We start from the raw sequence: 17,326 nt of genomic DNA, 5'->3' as shown, positions 1-17,326 counted from the left end.
AAATCTGTATTTTAAGTGCAATAAACGTGTGCAGAATCATAGTTTAATATCAGTGTGTTCTTGTAATGTGTATTCAATTTTCCATACTGCAATAATTACTAACTCTCTTACATAATGGCGACCGTGACAGGACGGGAAAAATTGAAGAAAGAAAGATCGCATGTGAGACGCATGTTTACGCGGGCTATCGGCCAAGTGAAACAAAATCTACAGGAAAATATCGTAGATAAAGTGGAATTGGAGTCGAACATATTGGAAGATAAGGCAAATCGTCTCTTCAAACTGGATGAAGAAATCCGTGAATCTTGGTTATGTGAGAACAAAGCAGAAGAGGAAGCCTACCAGAAAGACTACGATGACGCAGAAGCCTACAGAGATGAGTATATTATCATCAAAACAAGGTATGAAAATGTTATTCAAGTTCATTCTGTAGCTGCAGACCAGGTCTACGAGATAAATAGTGCCATAGTACAGTCACCTAACAGAAATTTCCGTCTGCCGAAACTGGAGCTGACGAAATTCGACAGAAATGTAAAGAACTGGCTTGGATTTTGGGGTCAGTTTAATAAAATTGATGCCGACAAATCTTTAGACGACGATGATAAATTTCAGTATCTTTCGCAATCGATGGTACCAGGTTCGAAAGCTAGGGAGCTGGTGGAAAGTTTCCCTCCATCAGGCGCCAATTATCGTCATGCTATTGAACAGTTAAAATCTCGCTTTGCAAAGGATGAACTCCTTATTGAAATTTATGTACGTGAGCTTTTGTCCCATGTTTTAAATCAAGCTACTAGGCGGGAAAGTATGGCACTGAGCACTTTACATGATAAACTGGAAACTCAGCTGCGAGCTTTGGAAACCTTAGGAGTTACCCGGGAGAAATATGCTGCCATGTTATACCCTTTAGTGGAATCTTCATTGCCAGAAGATGTAATGTTAGCCTGGGAAAGAGCACGAAACAACAGGAGTGAAGCAGATGATCAGGATATTCTAGCTAGCCTACTGGCATTTTTGAGGTTAGAAGTTGAAAGTGAACAACGCTTTGCGCTCGCTAGATCTGGTTTCAGCTTAAGTTTTGATGCTAAGAGTTCTGCGTCAAAGATAGATAAAGTACCCACTGCTGCATGTATTTTAGCGAGTGATAGTAAGTGTTCTACTACGGATGCATGTCTATGGTGTGATAAATCGTCTCATACTTCTGTAGAGTGTTTTAGTGCCAAGAAGTTAACGTTAGAGGCCAGGAAGAATTTGCTAAAGCAAAAGGCAAGATGTTACTTGTGTCTTAGAGCAGGGCACAATGCTAAGAAATGTAAATGTTTTGTGAAATGTTTGATCTGTGATAAGCGCCATGTTACAATAATGTGTCCACAGTTGTGTACGGAAGTAAGACAAGTGTCCAACAATACACCCATGGATTCACAAACCAACGGAACAGACAGTTTGCTATCTCAGCAGGGAGGACAGACATTGCTACAGACACTTATCGTAACTATAGTCACTGGTAGGACGACACGCTTGGCAAGGGTTCTTCTAGATTCCGGCTCACAGAGATCATACATTGTGGATCACATACCCAGAAAACTCAATCTGAAATGTTTAGGGGAAGAGACATTAAGTCATAACCTTTTTGGTGGAGGCGAATTAAGGGAGCGGGAACATAAGGTCTACGATATCAAATTACGAAGTTTAGACCAGAAATTTGAGTGTTCAGTGACGGTATTAGATCAAAGTAAAATATGTAATTTTGTTCCTCGACTGAAAAATCAGAAAATATTTCCACAGTTGAAAGAGACAAACATCACACTCACAGATCAAGGTCACAATGCACCCGACGTTGAAATCCTATTAGGAGCAGATGTCCTCGGTAAACTTTGGACTGGCAATACCATGAAAATTGATGATGATATTATGGCAATTGAGACACGGTTAGGATGGACCATCATGGGATGCAGGAAGAATATAAAAGGTGGACAAGTGGTTGGGCTCACCAATGTGAATTTCAGTTTGCGGGATCTGTGGGAACTAGATGTCATAGGAATTCAAGACCAGGCAGAGCTGAAATCTAAGATGCGAAAAGAAGAAGAGATTTCAGAATTGTTGCAGCTATCTACAGCTGAAGACAACAGATATGAAGTCTGCTTGCCATGGAAGAAAGGACATCCTGAGTTAACAGATAATCGGACCACAGCTGAGAAAAGACTACTGTCGGTGACAAGACATCTTTCCAGAATTGATAAGCTTAATGAATATCATGAAGTTTTTGAAAATTGGTTGAAGGATGGCATCATTGAGATAGTTCCAGACGCAGAAGACAGCAGGTCAGGATACTTTCTCCCACATCATGCAGTGATCAAGGAATCTAGTGAGACAACAAAGATACGCCCAGTATTTGATGCCTCTTCTCGAGATACTCGAGGCAACTCGCTGAATTCGTGCTTGGAAACAGGACCAAATTTAATAGAATTGATTCCGAGTCTACTACTTCAGTTTAGAAAGAATGCAATTGGAGTTACTGCAGACATAGCCAAAGCATTTCTACAGATCAGCGTGGCACGTGAGGATCGACAGTTTTTGAAATTTCTCTGGTGGAAAAGCTGTGACTCGCGGGAAGTGATAACATTAAGACATTGTAGGGTGGTATTCGGAGTTGCGCCAAGTCCTTTCTTGCTAAGTGCTACTCTGCGCCATCACTTAGAACAGGCACAAGAGGAAGTGAAGGAAACAGCTGAAAAACTGAAGAAATCGTTTTACGTTGATAATTGCGTTACAAGTGTTGATTCTGAGCAGGAGTTGAGAAAATTCATCAAAGAAGCAAAGGAACTGATGTCCACTGCCAAATTTGAGCTCCAAGGATGGACTAGCACACAACTTCATAAGGATGCGGAAAAGACTGGAAGCAGTACAGTATCATTGCTGGGACTACTATGGGAAACTAATGCGGATGAGATCTTCTGTGATGTCGATACTATAGGGCTCACCAGTAACCGAATTACAAAACGTATGCTGCTGTCCATCGCTCAGAAAGTCTTTGATCCTCTCGGTTTTGCTAGTCCAACGATGTTAGTGCCGAAATTACTCCTACAGGAAACATGGAGATTAAATACCACTTGGGATGAAGAATTGCCGACAGAGATATTGGGCAAATTTCTGGCATGGCTGAGAAATATGCATTGGCTTGGGAAATGTCGGGTAAAACGAAGATTAGCAGAGGACACGATCAAGCCAGAAACAGTTAGCCTACATGTTTTCAGTGATGCCAGTAAGAAAGCATACGCTGCTTGTGCTTTCTTGCGTACAGAGCATGATGGGAAGGCAACCGTGCGTCTCGCACAGGCCAAAGCAAGAGTGGCACCTTTAAAGGACTGGTCTATCCCTCGACTTGAACTGATAGCAGCCCTTATTGCGTCGAGGTTGTGCCGTGAAGTGAAGAAGAGCTTAGGAATAGAAGGATGCAAGACATATTGCTGGAGTGATTCGTCGGTCGTTCTTGCATGGATAAGGAGAGAAGATGATTGGAATGTCTTTGTCAGTAATAGATGCAGAGAGATCAGACAAAACACTTCTCCAGATGAATGGTATTACATTCCTGGTGCTCTCAACCCGGCCGACTTGCCTTCCAGGGGGTGCGATGCAAAGGTTTTGTTCCTCAACCGATGGTGGGAAGGTCCTGCATGGCTTCAGGAAGAGAAAGGACAGTGGCCACAATTAGAGATACTTGCTCCAGAACAAGATGTGAATAAAGAAAGAAAGAAGACGACTTTGTGCACTGTTTCCAGCGGCCACTCAAGATTCAGTGATGATCTCCATTATTTTTCCAGTTATGTGAAGATTCTAAGAATGATTACTTGGATACTGAGATTTCGACATAATTGTGCCAGTTCAAGCAAGAGGACAGGAGAACTTCACTATGAAGAAGTAGAGAAAGCTGAAATAACGTTGTTACAATGCATCCAGTTAGAGCACTTCAGAGATGATGAATCCAAAATCCCGAAGGCACTCCAGACATTCAAAGACCAACATGGGCTGATTAGAGTCAGAACAAGATTATTGCTTAGCGATGAACCAGACGAATTCAAGCACCCAATACTCCTACCACAGGAAGACATCATAATCCATCGAATGGTATTTGAGAAACACTGTCAAATGCAGCATGCTGGATGCCAGATAATGATCGCCAACATCAGGGAAAGGTTCTGGATTATTGGCATCAAGAGTTTAGTACGGAACATAGTGAGGAAATGTGTAATTTGTAGACGATATCAAAGCAAACTAGTGGAACCCCCTTCTGCACCATTACCGAAAGACCGCGTTAAATGTGCAGCGGCATTTGAAGTGACTGGCATTGATATGGCAGGTCCCTTATACCTGAGTTCGGGAGATAAGGTATGGATTGTACTATTCACGTGCGCTGTCTACCGAGCAGTGCACCTTGAGCTTGCCGGGTCCCTATCCACAGAATGCTTCATGATGGCCTTGAGAAGATTTATTGCCAGGCGAGGAAGAGTACAAGTCATATACACTGACAACGGCACCAACTTTGTAGGTGCGAGCAGCAGCCTGAAACAACTGAATTGGCAGGAAATAATTGCTATGTCCTGCATACAGAAAATCAAGTGGATCTTCAACCCTCCGGCCGCACCATGGTGGGGGGGATGGTGGGAGAGATTAATCCGCATGGTAAAAGAACTCCTGCGAAGAATCCTAGGCAGAAAGGTTGTAAGTTTTGAAGAGTTGGAAACCATACTGTGTGACTGTGAAGCCACATTAAACTCTAGACCATTGACCTTCATAGAAGACACGGCAGAGACACTGAACCCATTGACTCCAGCTATGTTTGTGCAAGGTCTACCAAGAAATGATGTCGTAGACTTGGATGAAATGGATGCTCGCAGCCTGAACAGAAGGCTGAGATATCTTCAGAAGCTCCGAGATGACTTCCGTCAGCGTTTCCGCAATGAATATTTGGCCATGCTGGTCCATCAGAGGGTGCAGAAGCCGGGAACTCTACAGGTGGGAGAGATTGTGCTGATCGAGTCAGATGGGGTGAAGAAATTCAACTGGCCCCTCGGTCTGGTGTTAGAAACCTACCCAGGAGCAGATGGCAACGTAAGAGTGGCAAGAGTAAGGACTGCTCATGGTGAAAGGATTAGGCCACTTCAGCGGCTTTATGCTTTGGAGGTGTGTGCAACAATGAAGCCACTGCTTGTGGAACCTGATTCTTCATTGAACGTCCAGCCAAAAGATTCCGAGGTGTCTGAGGTTGGAGGGAAGATATGTACAACTACAAGATCGGGGCGTTGTGTGAAAATACCTGACAGACTGAACTTGTGAGGAAACTGGAAAAGGTTGCAATTTTGTGTTACTTTTAAAATTGCAAGGTGGGAGGATGTATATAATCTCTGTGAAAAAAATAAGAAAAATGGCAGCATGTGTGTGTAATTGTGTCTCATGTTAAGAAATCTGTATTTTAAGTGCAATAAACGTGTGCAGAATCATAGTTTAATATCAGTGCGTTCTTGTAATGTGTATTCAATTTTCCATACTGCAATAATTACTAACTCTCTTACAAAATGTTTGTGTTACCTGAACTGTCGCCGCATTGCCATCAGGTCCGATTTCTTGATATCCGTTTTCACCTATATCACTTTTATCACTAAGATTATCTTCATTGATATGTTATTTACTCACTAAAATTCACCTCCACCCCTACTCAACGATTTTGTGTCATTTTTTTGTCTATATGCAGCTCAGTTTCAATATCCGCAGTACTCAATCCCGCCATGTTTACGAACGAAACAGCTGACCCTCGCTCGCGGAAGTTCAAGACTGTTGCCTAGACAACTTCAAGACATTATCGCTCTTCTTTTATTTCCGAAGCCTTGTAGATTGTACTGCATGTTCATAAATGCCTTATAAACACTTCACTGCCGAAAAAAGTACAAACTATTGCATAAATTGCAGACGTGTGCAGATAATGCAGTCGGACGCTTTCGGGCGCTGTGGACCGGAAGGCAAAGTGAACAGTCGGGCGCTAAGGGTGGGAAAGGGTTAACTACAAAATACAGACATACAGCAAGACTGATGCGTGCTTGTAATGTGCGGGTCAGACATACAAAACTGTTCATGTGCCTTTATCGGAGCTGCAATACGCTGCGGAGGCAGCCATTTCCTAACTATGAAACACAGATGTGCTCAATGTCTTTGATGCGTGTGTTCATTGCATGGGTCCGACAGATGGAACTATTCATTAATTTGTGTGATGTCATCAGAGCTACAGTACGGCCTGTACCTGCTTCAAAGTGGAATCATTGCTCTCCTCTGATAAATTATGTTGGGGGAATCGTATATGCAGGCTTCTTTTTTTCCTTTTCATTTTCTTTGTCACAAAATGCCAGTGGGGTCTAATACATGACGAAATACCATATTTTCTCTGTTACTTTGGGAAACTGTTGTGCTTTGTTCTGAGTAATATTCATTGTGTTTCAGGATGAGAGATAACCTATAAACTGTTTTTAAGTCATGCATGCTTATGGGTTTGTAATGGGCATTGGGGGCTGGGGGATGCAGTAAAAATCCGGTGAACTGGTGTGTGTAAGAAGTCCCTTGTTATTCCTGACCACACCGGTCATCCTCAGTCACCACCTGCTCAACTTTCCTCCTCTGTACTAGTTATTATGATCTACCCTAATGATTGATTACATCTAAAATGCCTGTGCCAGAGATATTGCAATCCATGAAATTTTGAGTTAAATTCATTTTTCTTTTATTATTTACAGAAGGAGGAAACCAATGTTCGCACTACATATGCTCAGAATCCAGTATCCATGTTGCACTATGAATATAAAAGTGTGTTCTTTGTATGTCGCAAGCCTGCTTTAGAAGAAGACAACCACCTTGCAGGTGATGCTCGGTAACAGCCCATAGCGAAGGTGCATTCAGACGTGATGTGTCTTCAGGAAGAAAACTTGTCTGCTTTAGTTCATTTCTGCGTCTGTATTACGTTTAATCTGCTCTTTGGGAAGTATTACTGTGACTTACATACTGTATGCTGGGACATGCCAGCTTAAACCTACAACCTTGTACCTGAAGAATTTTTGATATTACTTGAGATTGGTAATTCTGAAGCAATAGATAAATCTTTCCACAATGTTCTCTCCCATAAAGAGGTGTTTTGATGATTATATAATTACTCATACCTTCTTGTGCCATTCATATTTTGTATTTTGATTTGCTATTTACTCCGTCACAATATCATGGAGTAACCTTTATATTTACAGAAGTATCTTTGCTTTTAAGTCAATTTTACTACTTGTTTTTATCACATCAGAGAATTAGTTAGACAGTGAATATTATTCAACGTCCCTTGTTACGTATTTTTCCTGGTGCTCCAACCAATAGCTGTGTGCTTTGGTAACTATATATTACGTGTCGGTCTCTTTGTGAAAGCATTTAATAAAATATTGTAGTTACTGTTAACTGCAGTATGTTCTTAATGTAACAGTCAGTCTTCTCCATGTTCCCATAACCCCCGAGATTATTAACGAGTTGAAATGAGGAGTTTGTGAATAGTCCTGGCTATTTTTCAGTTCATCACTAATACTATAGCTATTTTATTTGACCGAACCTGTGTGAATTAACTCTTTGAATCAGTTTGGTGTGATACATGCATCTAGCTTTCATTCCACAAGCACTTGACCACAGGATGTCTTCAGCATAATGCAGTGTTAAGACTTTTTCCCAATTAGTTTTCGCATTCAAGTTTCTCTGTAATTTAGCTCAGAAGTCATAAAAACATAAAGTGGACTGTAGAATTTATAGGCATTGAATTATATTCTTGATTTTGAGGAGTTGATCACTCTTGATCATAATCACTGTTTTTTACCCTCATCAAAATGTGAGGGGTCGATGACCAGATGTTAGTAAACACACAAGCATCATTATCAAAATGAGAAGTTTGGCACAAAGGATAAGGATAGCTTCATATTTTCTCTTGGGGACTTGTTTAAGCATTTTTCAAACTGCCCCTGGTGCCTTCAGTGTAATTGGATCATTTTGTAACATACACCTTCAGTGGCCGGGCTGAGTGGCTCAGACGGTTGAGGCGCTGGCTTTCTAACCCCAACTTGCCAGGTTCGATCCTGGCTCAGTCCGGTGGTATTTGAAGGTGCTCAGATACGTCAGCCTCCTGTCGGTAGATTTACTGGCACGTAAAAGAACTCCTGCGGGACAAAATTCTGGCACCTCGGCGTCTCCGAAAACCGTACAAGTAGTTAGTGGGACGTAAAGCAAATAACATTACTGTATTATTACACCTTCAATGTCCAACAAATTCTCATGGTCTTTATTCTCATCTGTTTAGGAAAACTGAGGCTGATATTGTAATTGTGAGGAACAGTCTGAAAAAAAGAAAAATCGCAAAAATAGGGAAAATCATGATTAAACTTTATGGACATAATATATATTTAGTGGGGATAGCGACAGTGACTATGAAGTATCAACTCTTCAAATGGAAACGGTTAGATTACTTAGTGCATGTAGATTCTACCCCTGAGCATGGTGCAACAGTATGAAGTATTATTGTGAAGTAAACTAGTGGTCATTTAAATACAACTTGAACTGCTGAATTTCTTTGATGGCCATGTATGAGTTTCTTGTATCAGAAGCCCCCTTGTTTTGTTTTTTTTCATTTGTTATATTGTGGCTAACAAAGAAACTATACTCCTCAATAATTTGCAGGACAATAAAAGGAAGATGCTCATAATTTTTTTTAGCCAGGGTTATCAGAGTTTTCAAATGGGTTGTGTGTTAACCTTTCTTTGTGTATTTAGGACTGTTATGGCCATAACATATGCAGATTGTTAAAATAGATTTACACCAATTGACGGTGAGAATTATGTATAATAATTACTCTGTTAACAGAAGGCTGTAGAAGACACTTTATGTGGAGAGAATGTTGAATAAATATAAAATTAACGGACTGAGTGTATGCTATGGCTGCATGAACCATGTGACTAGGAAAATATTTGAAAATTATCCAGTCATGACAAGTTTAATAATCTTGTCATTCATATTCTATTGTTTCTGAGCTTCTCATGTACCTTGTGCTACTGTTGTTATTGCTGTCATGTTAAATATTGATTGTTAAACTCTTGTATATGGCTTATAGTAGTCCATTGTTTCTATAGTGGCATCACAATATTTTGAAACTCATCTCTGTGCACAGCAAGCAGGAAATGCAAATCCAGTTATGAATGTTGGTTGTGATATCATCATCGTCATCATTGAAACCTCAAGTGATTTTTCTTTTGTAGTTTAGGATGTGATAGATGGTATCATCACTGGTTTCTCATCAAGGTGACCGAGGTTTTGGACTCCGGGGAATGGACATGGGAGTTATGAAGTGGAAAGTCATTTACCTTTTGTTTGGGTTTCATGTAAAACCGTGGGTCCCATGGATGTGCTCACATTATGAACAGTGAAGTAAAACTATAAGCTTTCTTTTTGTTCTATTTTTATTTTATTAGGCGTGTTCTGATCTGATATAAGCCTTATGTCAAAGTTAAAACATTAAAAAAAGGAACATTTCCCTACTCGTACATATTATTACTTATTGCACACTGTTGCTTTAAATGAATATGCAAAATCTGATACCCCTTTACAAGAATACCTACTGATGTATGTTAATCATTCAGATGATTAAAACTCAGGAGCCAACGGCTTAAGGCAAAGTAGCTCCATTAGGTGGATGCTTGTTCCCCAATGGAGGAAATGCCACTAAAAGCCAGTATGCAGTGTTTGTTCTTCAGGTCAGATGTGGCTGCAAAAGGCATCTGTGTGCCAGGTTAAGAGCAGTCTAATGGAAACATGGCAGTCTGGTATAGAATACCTTTGGGTATGGCTAGCTCACTGTAACAATAGCCTATATGAAGTGTAAAGTGGATTGAAACAAGAGGAGGGGGCGAAGTGGAGGTTAGTGATTTAGTGGCTGACTGAGGAGCTCCCTGGACAAGGGTGATGGATGAAGCCATATTTTCAGTCCAGTGCCTGTTTATATGGACTTCATCACTCAGATACCAAAACTTTCTTCATCCAGGTCATGAGAGTTTTTGTTGCAGAAGATTTCCTATATTTCTGACATCAGCACTAATTGAGATACACTGGTTACTTCTGTGCCCAAGTATCATTTTTCACAGATAACCTGGTAATCATTTCTGTTATATTCTAAATGTCGTGAGGACCAAATGTACCAAGCGAGTTGGTTCTGCGGTTAGGGACGTGCAGCTGTGAACTTGCATTCGGGGGATAGTGGGTTGAACCCCACTGTTGGCAGCCCTGAGGATGGTTTCCCAAACCAGGCTGTACTTTAATTAAGGCCATGGCTGCTTCCTTCTAACTCCTAGACCTTTCCTATCCCATCGTCGCCATAAGACCTATGTGTGTCAGAGCTACTTAAAAGAAAATTGTTTTAAAAAAAGAGAAACACAATGCCACTTCTCTGCACTTAAATTGTATACGGACAGTACACACTTTAGTAATGTTCATGCTGTAGTTTGTCGTGTTGTGAATAACACAAATGCTTAAATTTGCCTCCTATAAATGAAGTTGTGTATTTTAAACACGCAATGATGCTATTATCTTAAAACATATCTGGATCCTGTTCAGATTTTTTTCACATGTTCAGTAATTTTATATGGCAGAGAACAATGCTGTCATGTATTAAACAATGTTTACAACCTTGTGTCCCTTATGTTTTATTATATACTGTACTGTTTTATTTCTCCCAAACACCCCTAGATTGCAGTAGTTACTAACAACTGGCTAAGTGGATGACCAGCAGCTCTTTATGCAAGCCTAAACGTACATATATACAAGATACACCTGCTCTTCACCCCACCCTGCTTGTACGTGCGGCAGGCTGAGTTGATGTGAATAGGTATTGTTTGTTACCTGAGGCATATACTAGGCAGCACAACTTCACATATATATTATTTGAAATATCACTTAAATTTGACTAATAAGGGAGGAAGAAAACGAATTGGTGGGAGGGTTTACGGGTAGGCTCAGCCTTAGCGCCTTGAGGGGTCCTCGCTCGTGATGTCTACCCCTTAGTCCCACTTCCAGATGTGGGATTGGGAATGAAGTGATATGAAATTATATGGCATGTTTTTACAGCTAGATCCCCTTGCTGTGGCCAATCTCAGTTGAGCTAATGAAGATGAAATGATTGATGTGCAGAAATTGGGTAAGGTGCTGGAAGGAATCAGCTCTGGCCTGTGTATAGAACTCTCCTAGCATTTGCCTGGAAGTGAAAATGAAAAACGACGGAAAACCATTCTCAGGACACCTGACGGGTTTGAACCCACTTGTGTCCTGAATGCAGAGTTTGGCTCCATAGCACACGGCCACTCTGCTTGTAAATTTTAAGAACTGATAATAGGTTCTAAATCAAATTCTTAGTTATAGTTGGAGCTGTAAGAACTGGAATTGAGGAGGAAAGGCCCCCTTCTGTGTAGATCACAATGTATGTTAAGATTTCTACCTCTCTTGTGTCCTTCATCTCTGCCTATTCAGAATGTGCGTCATAGTGTTAATCTTTTTGTGGTATTGTAAGATGTTACCCCTTGGAGAGGACCACACCTGTATGTATGTATACCTTACCAGTCGTCAGAGATGACAGAGGGGATCCAAGGGGCTCTCAAATTAGGAGGTTGAAATGATGACCATAGGCTCCTAACTGAGTTTGCAGTTTTTTAATAAAAGTCGTGTCTTTAAATTTCACGTTACCATAAAGGGAATCAAACCCATGTCCTTCTGGGTGAGCCAAACACACCTTTACTGCCTTAGCTAGACAGTACCATTCCTTTCTTGATAGTTGACAATACAGAAAATCCCTGTTAACATGAACTCAGAGGGACTGAAAAATCATGAGTTCATGTTGAATGTGGTAAATATTTTACTCTTCCGAATAATATTCAAATTGTTACTCTGTTTAAAAGCAACCATTTGCAGAAATTGCAATATTTTACTCTATTATGTAATATCAAAATCACTGCAATACATACAACTAAAATTTACAGAAACTGTGAAAATGTTCACAGTGCACTGTTTGAGAAAAGCTGAAGAACCTTCTTTATAATATCAAAATCACTTCAGTGCTGTATGTGCAATATGACACCAGAGAGAAACTATGGCATTTTACTGTCCTTGTAATGTAAATGTATATGTGTACAAGATGAGAAAAAAATTACAGAATCTGTGCAAGTATTCACAAATCATTTTTTTTGATAAAAGCTTTATAATAATAATATCAAAATCACTGCAGTGTTACACGTACAGTATTAGAGATTAAAAAACCCATGTAAACTAAAATATTTTATTCTTCCATACAAGTAAATCACTATGATTCTACACATAAAATAAGAAAAAAAATATAGGAATTGCCGAAGTACACGCAAATCTTTTTTTTTTTTTATAGAAAAATTGAAGAATGTTTTCCTTTGGTTCGCAGGTATGATAATGTCATGAAACTTCACGTCCAGCTAAGTCCATAGCTTCTGTAAATTCAAGGACAGCATTTGATGTGGAAGTGAAACATTAAGTGTCCAATGGTGGTTAGAAGTGCTTGACATCATCCTCCTCGCTCTATTCTGATGACTATTTTTGCACCTCAAGCTCACTTGGTTCCACAGAAGCACATACAGTATCATGATTTACACTCACAACCTCTTCAAAACTGACTCCAGGGTTTGCAAAATGTTGCAGAACATTCCATCCGTTAGGTGAAGTTGTTTTGATGTTGCTATGGAATTCGTGGTCATGACTGGCATTGCTGCATCTCCAGGTTCTGTTACACAATTTTCTATGTGATGTGATATCACAAATCCACAGGCCACAATGACGGCTCTTACTGCATCAAGATCACTTTTAAGCAGTGGGGACTGCAGCTCTCGCAAGCCACTTGCGATAAGCTCTTTTCATGAGAACAATGCTGCCTTGGTCACGTTTGCCGAACAAACTGAACCTTTACATTGATTGAATTCAAATCCTACACGTTGTAGACTGTACACCCATACCTGTTTTGAGTGACCATTCGATTGGTGAAACAAAGGAAGGAGTGATAAAACAGTGAGCTATCAATCCAAGCTGTCTTGTGGTAAGAATAGGTGCAAGGGAGTGTGTCAGTGTTTCTATTTTTCAAACAGCATTTGTTTCTTGGACTTTCCAATTACCCATGGATAGAGCTTTCCACTGTCTTCCTCATTACACACAAAGGAAAGACAACAGTTAGACACTGTTGACTGCATGCTTCACTGCGTCATGTTTGAAGTCGAATCTTCATCATTTGCGGTCCTTTTTGGCAGTTGAAAAAAAAAAAAAAAAAAAAAGACTTTGACGGGACAAGATCATCACTATATAGGGGCAGTGGGGGGGGGGGAATTATAGAGATGCCTTTCTTGATCAAGAAGGTCGTAACAGCAGTTGCCACTTGAGGCCATGCATTGTCTTGATGAAGTTTCCATATTCGAATGGTCCTTTAATATGGTGTGAGCACTTCCCACAGATATGTCCAGCACTTTTGCAAATTCTCATAAGTCGCATTAGAGTCCTGGGTCATGAGTACAGCTGCAGTGTTGATAGTGATCTCAGTAAGGACAGTGTTAGGGGCTCCCAGCCTAGCAGCTCACAGATCTCTTCTATCTTTAAAAGCTTTATGCTAACAGAAACATGCAGCACAAGACATTGTAGACTCACCATGAGCTCTGTGAAGATTTTGAATCATTCAACAGAACGCAAAGCTTGATTGTGTAAAATTGCTCTCAGCTTTCTGCCATTGTAAACTTTGAGGCATGTCAAACTACAACTGTATTCAAGACGCTAGTGACAGAGAGCGGTTGAGTTCTGACAGGTGTAGTGCCTGCTGGCAGTCGAGGGTACTTTGTAGTGTACGAATGAGCCCCTAGCTAACAGTGCAGGTGCCTGTTCAAGATTTCTGCACATTAGTCTCAGTCTTTATTGAACACCTTTTGTACTGTAGTTCAAGGAGGATGTGATCTTCAGATGAGACACTTTTCTCATCCACTGATAACAAAATGAACTTAGACTGAAGCTAATAATGTAAGAGAAATTCTGAAACGACAATGGTCAAGAGTAAGGTAAAATATTCACAGAATCTTAAGTACTTCAGTAAGTGTACAGAGAAGGGATCAGTATTTGAAAGATACATTTAAATAACAGTTACACAAATGCGTGTCAGATATTGATGCAGAATGTTACAAGAATTGTTACATTGTCAACAATGTGACTAGCTTAGTTGCTTACAAGCATCAGACTGTGATCAAACATTTATTCTTTCTTTCTTGTGTTTGTATAAGAATATTTAATTACTAATTTTTAAATTTTTTTTTTTTTTTCAAAAGACAATTTTCTTTGTAAAGTTTGTCTCTTGTAATTTTAACTATACTGTTTTCAGATGATAAGAAATTAAAATTTTCTCTTTGAGGTACAGCATAGTTATAACATCGCAATTTCTATCTTCCTTTTTTATTCCTGCTTCAAGAAATATATATAAATTATTCCTCTGTTGAATTGAAAGACATTAATTACAGAGTTGGAACTTATGATTTTGCTCAGTTATTTCATTTTTCCCTTTACAAGCAATTTATCTCTGTCTCTATCTACTTTAGTTTTACTATTTCCTTTATGACCCAAGGTCACTATATTTCTGGGTCTTGCCAAAATAAATTGTTTTTGCACAATGTGTGAGGTAATGGAAATACTTCCTTTTCAGTCCATAATGTATTATTTAGAATATTCCAGGAGCATTTTTGTTTCTAAATGGACAAGAATATTTTGGAAATTCATAGCTTATGGAATATAGTGTTATTGAAATATGTAACTTTTTATTAAATTTTAAGTGATGTAAGCGATCTTGTGTAGATTATGAAGAAGTAAAGAAATTTTTATATTAATATTTATCTGCAGACTCCACTCCACTAACTATCCTGCCTCCTATCTGTTACTTGCTTCTGGATCCCTGTGTACATTGATGAACTATATAAGCAAGTAGTCTTCACAACAGTAGCTACCCTATTCTGAAGAATGCCCTCTTCCAATGCATTCTTTGGACTTGTGTTCCACTCTATATATTATTGCATGATTTCCTTCTCTCTGTTTCTTGCATTTTGAAAGCTCAAAATTTCATAATTCATTCTGAAATACAGGGCGGATCTCAGGCAGGCCAGAATTATAAACGAGACAAGAAGAGTCTTTGCTGTATGTGATGTGATGTGATGTGATGGCAGACCCTCATTGGAGTACACCTAGACAAAATTTATAGTAGGCTGCTGCTGCTTCTTGAGCTGAGGGACAAATTCCATACACCTTGCTAAGTAGGAATCCCGTAGGCCTTTTGGTGTACCACTATAAAATGAATGAAACAATTCCAAATGTTCTTCTTGCGATACTTTCTCATAACAGTTACTTGTGCAACACCGAGAAATTGATTTGTATTTTTGCCAACTACTTATTTTCCTGAGGATGAAACATAACCTTCACTGTGAGTACGTTTTACCTTTACTTCCTCAGTAGTCATTATGTTTGTCCTTTTGCTTATGAAAAACTTTTCCTTTCACCACAACAGCAGCATCAGGAACACTTTTATTACTATTATTTTCGCTCATTTTATTTACAACAAACACTCCCAAGATAAACCAACTGTTGGGCTGTGGCTCAGACGGTTGAAACGCCGGCCTTCTGATCCCAACTTGGCAGGTTCGATCCTGGCTCAGTCCGTTGGTATTTGAAGGTAGTATTGGGCAGTCTGAGACGAGGTCTCCAGATTTCTCGGGATTTCTTGAGACTAGCGCAGGCACTCTCGCGAGAAATTTCGAGAGATCTCGAGACCGTTGTCCCCGCATTGTGCGGCGTGCAGCGTGTCGTAGGCCTTCAGGTAGTCGGAGCTGAATGTTGTTTGTGCCGAGTATGCGAATAGCCAACTACGGGCCTTCTCAATTTCGTAAATACGTGTCAACAAGAGACTAGGGCGTTGATTTCTACCGAGATCTATTTTGACGCATTGTAACATAATTATAAAGGATACGCATTCTGGCATTGTATGTACTGGTAGGTACACGTACCTGGATACTAGAGGCGTGCGTTATTCGAACTCGAGACAAGGCAAGATGCACGTTGCTGCATATGCAACCACCATTACGCATGAGTGGAATGTGTAATCTAAAATGCTTCAGTTTGCTCCATGTCTTTCGACAGGTAGGTGTACATGGTTATCAGACCCCACATTCAATAACATATGACCACTCCTTGTGTTTACCGATATTTTGGTTACGTAGGGAATAATTCCTTACAGTGTTATAACGTATTCGCGTCATAGTTGGGTACGGTACTTCGATATATGACGGTGCAATGTGAAATTGTGTCTAGTTGTATGCGACAACTTGAAGACGATGTCCGAAACGCAACGTAAGTCGTGGATGTTGGTTATTTTGAATAATGTCACATAGCACAGCCCGCTGTGTTGTTTATTCAAAAGAAGTAAAATACGTCGGTAGAAATACTTCTGGGATGATCCGATACTTAGAAACACAGTATAAATGAAGAGGAATAGTCACAGAACACCTCCGGCCCGGTCTGAATCACAAGAAGCTACCCTGCCGACAACAACTTTGAGGCATCCAGGTATGTTTACATCCTAATAACAGTTATTAACAAATTGTACAGGTTATTCATCTAAGAAGTCCACCTGATATAACTCGTGATCAGTTCAAGATACTGGCATTCTGTCTTCACCTTCGGGAATGGTATTAAGGAGCTCATAGTTCAACATGCAGTTCTTTCCTAGGCTTTTGACAAAATTTATCGTCACCCACGTTTCTATATGGGAACTGCTGATGATGGGTATCAAGCTTACACTCGTAGTTACTGGGACGTCGCACAGCTCGCAGCACACGAGAATCGGTCTCGAGAACGTTGCCCATCAACCCTGCTGAATGAATTGGAGCAAATTCGAGCATTTTAGATTACCCGTTCCACTCGTGTAATGGGGGTTGCATATGTAGCAAAGTACATCTTCCCCGTTTCAGGTTCAAATAATGTACGCCTCTCGTATACAAGTAGGTGTACATCCTATCTACAGTTATTCACGATTTATGCATGGTTATTCAGCTAAGATGAAAATGAAAACCTACAACATGTTTTCCAGTCTTTGACCGGGTCAGGGATGGAAGAATGAAGCAGCTATAGGCTATAGTACGATGGGGTCGCCACTCCCAAAGTGATTTATTAATGAATGATAGATGCTACGAAATGA

At 40.0% G+C, this 17,326-nt stretch overlaps 1 protein-coding gene across 3 annotated transcripts in view; it reads left to right on the top strand.

Moving 5' to 3' along the window:
- The window catches only part of LOC136873719 (carnosine N-methyltransferase), a 163,840-nt gene extending 148,871 nt beyond the window's left edge, over nucleotides 1-14,969 (top strand). Inside the window, exons 8-9 of one of the 3 annotated variants that reach the window (XR_010860161.2) lie at nucleotides 6,777-10,933; nucleotides 12,509-14,969. Coding sequence is in view for 2 of the 3 variants with exons in the window: in XM_067146862.2 (XP_067002963.1) it covers nucleotides 6,777-6,900; nucleotides 12,509-12,525 (141 nt within the window). In the remaining variant the exon portion in view is untranslated. The remainder of the gene's footprint in view (nucleotides 1-6,776; nucleotides 10,934-12,508) is intronic. The other 2 variants (XM_067146862.2, XM_067146863.2) reach the window with 2 other exon arrangements.
- Nucleotides 14,970-17,326: the final 2,357 nt, after the last annotated feature.

This window comes from Anabrus simplex, chromosome 5 (genome assembly GCF_040414725.1).
Source record: "Anabrus simplex isolate iqAnaSimp1 chromosome 5, ASM4041472v1, whole genome shotgun sequence".
In the NCBI taxonomy this organism is placed as follows: Eukaryota; Metazoa; Arthropoda; class Insecta; order Orthoptera; family Tettigoniidae; genus Anabrus; species Anabrus simplex.
The sequence above is the reverse complement of the archived record's forward strand: the minus strand, read 5'-3'. Positions and strand labels throughout refer to the sequence as shown.